Below are 5,000 nucleotides of genomic sequence, written 5' to 3' on the forward strand. Positions count from 1 at the left end.
GATTATTGGCTGATCGATTGTTGATTCAGTGATTGACTTTCCCTCTTTTCGCGGGCTGCATTTTCCATGTTCAGTCGGATCTACGAGTGGGCTTGTACGTGTACAGGCCGTTTTCATCCTTCCATTTAGGCAGCCCTAATCCATTCTTAGGAGTGTACATCATAGGTATGTTCGTGTTTCCCTAACCGTACCCGAACACCGACATAGATGAAAGGATCCTTAACGCGTGTATTTATGTTGCAATTGTGTAATCACACGACAGGGGTTGAGGACTTGTAGTGGGTCTGAACATATGTTGACCATTGAGATCGGAGAGGAAAAATATCTCCACTCTTAACCCATCACCAAACGCAGCGGGTTTCGAACGTAGGACCCGAGGGTCGAAAACCTAGTGGTTTAACCACTCGAACTGTCAGATCAACAACAACAACAACAACAACAACAAAATAATCTCCACTCTTAACCCATCACCAGACGCATCGGAATTCGAACCCAGGATCCGAAGATTGAGAAAGTCCGGTGATTTTTGTTAGCACTCTGGCTGTCAGTGTGCTGTCATTTGTGAAGGGAACGAAGACGACATTCATATACTGGCAATTTGTCCACAATGATTATGATATTCTGAGAAAGAAATACTTATCCAAGCATATGCACAGTTTAAGGATTTCCCTATTACCCCACTTGCTTCAAAATGTCAACAGCATTGTGACAAGAGATGATAGCAATGTTTATTTTTCGAGCGATACAACAAAGAGGAGAAAGCTCTCAGTTTTAGATGAAAGACATGTTTCTAAATTACCCTTAGCTTGTTATTTAGTTTTGGCTATATTATCAGTTCATTCTTTCTAAAATTTTGTTGTTCGTCCGACTCGAGGTTTGGTTTTCATGTGTGTGTGTGTGTGTGTGTGTGTGTGCAACACGTGCAACCATTTATGTACGGGTCGGTGGCCTTACATTAAAACAGTTCTGAGTGTGCCGTCATTGACTGACTGGGTTGAATTGTGTGGCTGGACGGGTTGCAGACAGCATTGTCAACTGTAACTTTGACCAAGACATGTGTGGCCTGAGCCAGGACAGTCACGACAACTTCAACTGGGAGCGCAAGGCTGGCCACACTTCCACCTCCAACACTGGCCCCAACGCTGACCACACCAACAGCGCTGGTCAGTATTTTTTTTTCCATATCTCATAATTATCATATTTCTTCTTCTTGATACTTGTATAGCGCCTACGCCTATCTTAGGTCTGAGACCATGGAGTGATGGCCTAGAGGTAACGCGTCCGCACATTAAGCGAGAGAATCTGAGCACACTGGTTCGAATCCCAGCATAGTCGCCAGTATTTTCTCCCCCTCCGCTAGACCTTGAGTGGTGGTCTAGACGCTATTCATTCAGATGAGACGATAAACCGAGGTCCCGTGTGCAGCATGCACTTAGCGCACGTAATAGAACCCACGGCAACAAAAGGGTTGTCCCTGGCAAAATTATGTAGAAAAATCCAGATCGATAGGAAAACAAATAAAAAGCAACTGCAGGCAAGAAGAAGAAGAAGAAGAAGAAGAAGAAAAGGGTGGCGCTCTCAGTGTAGCGACGCCCTCTCCCTGGGAAGAGCAGCCCGAATTTCACACAGAGATATCTGTCGTGACATATAAGACTAATACTATTCAGTACAATGCAAGTTCCAGGCGTGATTTGCACAACAGGCTGCCCAACTGGGTTAGCGCCGATCGACTGAAAGCTGCGTTTAGGCGTTCTTTATTTGTTTTTGTGTCATTCAGTCAGGCTTCACTGAATTACACACGCGCGCGCACACACACATACGTATACGCACACGCATACACGCACACACACGCACGCACACACGCACACACACACACACACACACACGCGCGCGCACACGCACACACACACACGCACACGCGCACGCACGTACACACACACACACACACACGCACATACGCACACACACACACACACACACACACACACACACACAAACACAAACACACATACATGCACTTGTGGATCTTTCTCCGAAATGTTGTGTACTCTTGTAGCAGTGGGTTATTTTTCGAGAGATGTATGGTACACACTGGACCACGGTTTATCGTCTCATCCGTATGACTAGCGTCCAGACCACCACTCAACGTCAAAGTGGAGGGGGATAAAAATCTGGTTAGTATGGGATTCCATGTTGCACGTTCAGATTCTCTCGCTTCTTAGGCGGACCGTGTTGTATGATGTCTGAGCGTGTATGTGTGCGTGCCTGAAATCTGATTGAATGACACAGCAAACGAATGATAAGCGCCCAGTGGCAGCCGTCAGTCGGCTCTATCCAGGTAGGCAGCCTGTTGTGCAAATGACCCCGTGTTTGTAAAGCACTTAGAGCTTGGTCTCTGACCGAGTATAGGCGCTGTATAAATATACATATCAATGAATCAGTCAATGATGCAGTGCTGGTTTAAACAGTATTCTGTACCAACATGTCACAATGAATTGGACAGGACAACAATAATGTACGTAATCATACAGCCGATGATGACGAATGTTTCTTCATGTGTCGTATTGCGTTGTGTGGTGTGGTAGTGTGGTGTATGGTAGTATGGTGTATGGTATGGTGTGTTTTGTTATGCTGTGTGGTGTGGTGTTGTGTTGTTTTGTGTGGTGTGGTGTGGTGTATTGTGTTTCGCAGTGTTGCGCTGTGCTGTGCTGTGCCGTGTTGTGTTGTGTTGTGTGGTGTAGTGTGGTGAAGCGTGGCGTGGTGTGTAGTGTTGTTGTGTGGTGTGGTGTCGTGTGACTGTGTGCTGTGCTGTGCTGTGTTGTACTGTTCAGTGCCGTGCAATGCCATGCTATGCTGTGCTATGCTATGCTATGCTTTGCTGTCTTGTTGCGTCGCGTTCTAATGTATTTTTTGTCGCCCTTGTAGTGGCGGGCGTTTCGTTCACCCCCCCCCCCCGCCCCCCCAGCACCCCCCGAAGAATCATAGCGTCATGATGGTGTTGTGTTGTGCTGTGTTAAGGTTAAAACCTGATCAGATGAGACCGTTTTGGTTTATGCGAAAGTCATGCATCTGCTGTTATTCATTCATTCATTCATTTATCTATTTATTTGTTTATTGAGCTGTTTATTTATTTATCCACCTATTCATTAATTCATTTATCTGTTTATTCATTCATTTATCTGCTTATCTATTTATTCATTTATTTATCTATTTATTTATTAATTAATTAATTTATCTATTTATTTATTTATCTGTTTATTTATTTTTTATTTTTTATATATTCATGTATATATTCACTCATTTATCTGTTTATTCATCCATTTATCTATTTATTTATTTATCTAATTATTTATTTATTTGTTTATTCACTCATTTATCTATCTGTTTAGTCATTCATTTATCTATTTATATTTATTTATCTATTCATTTGTTTATCTATCCATAATTTATCTATTTATTTATTCATCCATCCATTCGTTCATTCATTCATTTATTTATTCATTTCTTATTTTCTACAGCAGATGTATGTATGTATGTATGTATGTATGTCTATCTATGTATCTCTGTCTCTCTCTGTCTCTGTCTCTCTCTGTCTCTCTCTCTCTCTCTCTCTCTATATATATATATATGTGTGTGTGTGTGTGTGTGTGTGTGTGTGTGTCTGTGTGTGTGTGTGTGTGTGTGTGTGTGTGTGTGTGTGTGTGTGTGTGTGTGTGTCGGGACTGCTCTGACACCAACCCACCTTTGAAAAAAACAACAAAGCAACTAGAAGCTTGAAACGTGTGTAAATCAATCAATCGATCAATCATATAAGTAAATGAATGAATACATAAATAAATGAATAGATAAATAAATCACTCGACTTACTTAACTAATTACTTCATCAACTGAATGATTCCAATAAAAGGCTACTACATCTATGCGGAGGCCAATGGCCACCATCGCCAGACCGCCCGCCTGCTGTCCAGCACGGTCAGCGCCGGACACTACTGCCTGGACTTCTGGCTCTTCCAGCACGGCGCCCAGGAAGGGAGCTTCCAGATCCGCGCCGCGGGATCCAGGATCCGTGAGCAGGCTGTCAAGACCGTGTCGGGCAACCTGGACAACGCCTGGAGACACTACAGGATCAACCTCAACGTGCCCGCCGATTTCCATGTGAGTGTGGTTGTTGGTTGTGTGTGTGTGTGTGTGTGTGTGTGTGTGTGTGTGTTTAAAGTGATTTGTTGTTGGTTTTTTGTGATGGTGGGTGGGGAGTGGTAGGTTTGAGGGGGAGGGGGGGGGGGTTAGTGGGTGGTTTTGGAGTTCCATGCGAGTGGTTGGATTTAAAAAAATTTTTTTTTTTTGGTTGGGTGGCAAGTGGGTGTTGGGTTGGGGGTTTGGGGGGAGGTGTGTGTGTGTGTGTGTGTGTGTGTGTGTGTGTGTGTGTGTGTGTGTGTGCATGTTGAAGACGCTGCAGGATCAACCTGAACGTAGCCCGCCGGGTTTTCTAGGGGAGTATTTTTTTTTTGTGGTGGTGGTGGTGGTGGTGGGGCGGGGAGTGGTGGGTGTGGGTGTGGGGGTAGGGGGTTTAGTAGGTGGTTTTGTGTGGGGGGTGGAGGTGTGGGGAGGGGTGTGTGCATGTTGTTGGAGACACTTCAGGATCAAGCTGAACGTTGCCCACTGCGTTCAATGTGAGTGGATTGTTGTGATTTTTTTTTTTGTGGTGGGGTGGGGAGTGGGGGTGGGTGGTTTAGTGGGGCGGGGTGGGCGCGGGAGGGGGGGGGGGGTGCATGTTGTTAGAGACACTACAGAATCAAGCTCAACGTTGCCCATTGCGTTCCATATGAGTGGATTTTTTGTTGTTGTTTTGTTTTTATTTTTTATTTTTTTTTGTGGTGGGGTGGGGAGTGGGGATGGGTGGTTTAGTGGAGGGGGGTCTGTGGAGGGGTGGGGTGGGGTGGGGTCGGTGGTGTGCATGTTGAAGACACTACAGGATTAACCTGAACGTGCCCGCTGCGTTC

At 45.0% G+C, this 5,000-nt stretch overlaps 1 protein-coding gene across 1 annotated transcript in view; it reads left to right on the forward strand.

Annotated features, from left to right (window-relative positions):
- LOC143292226 (meprin A subunit beta-like) overlaps positions 1-5,000 on the forward strand; it is a 32,438-nt gene that overhangs the window by 26,288 nt on the left and 1,150 nt on the right. The window contains exons 8-9 of the mRNA XM_076602413.1: positions 1,023-1,163; positions 3,908-4,155. Of these exons, the coding sequence (XP_076458528.1) occupies positions 1,023-1,163; positions 3,908-4,155 (389 nt within the window). The remainder of the gene's footprint in view (positions 1-1,022; positions 1,164-3,907; positions 4,156-5,000) is intronic.

The sequence above is a fragment of the Babylonia areolata genome, chromosome 18 (genome assembly GCF_041734735.1).
Source record: "Babylonia areolata isolate BAREFJ2019XMU chromosome 18, ASM4173473v1, whole genome shotgun sequence".
Taxonomy (NCBI): domain Eukaryota; kingdom Metazoa; phylum Mollusca; class Gastropoda; order Neogastropoda; family Buccinidae; genus Babylonia; species Babylonia areolata.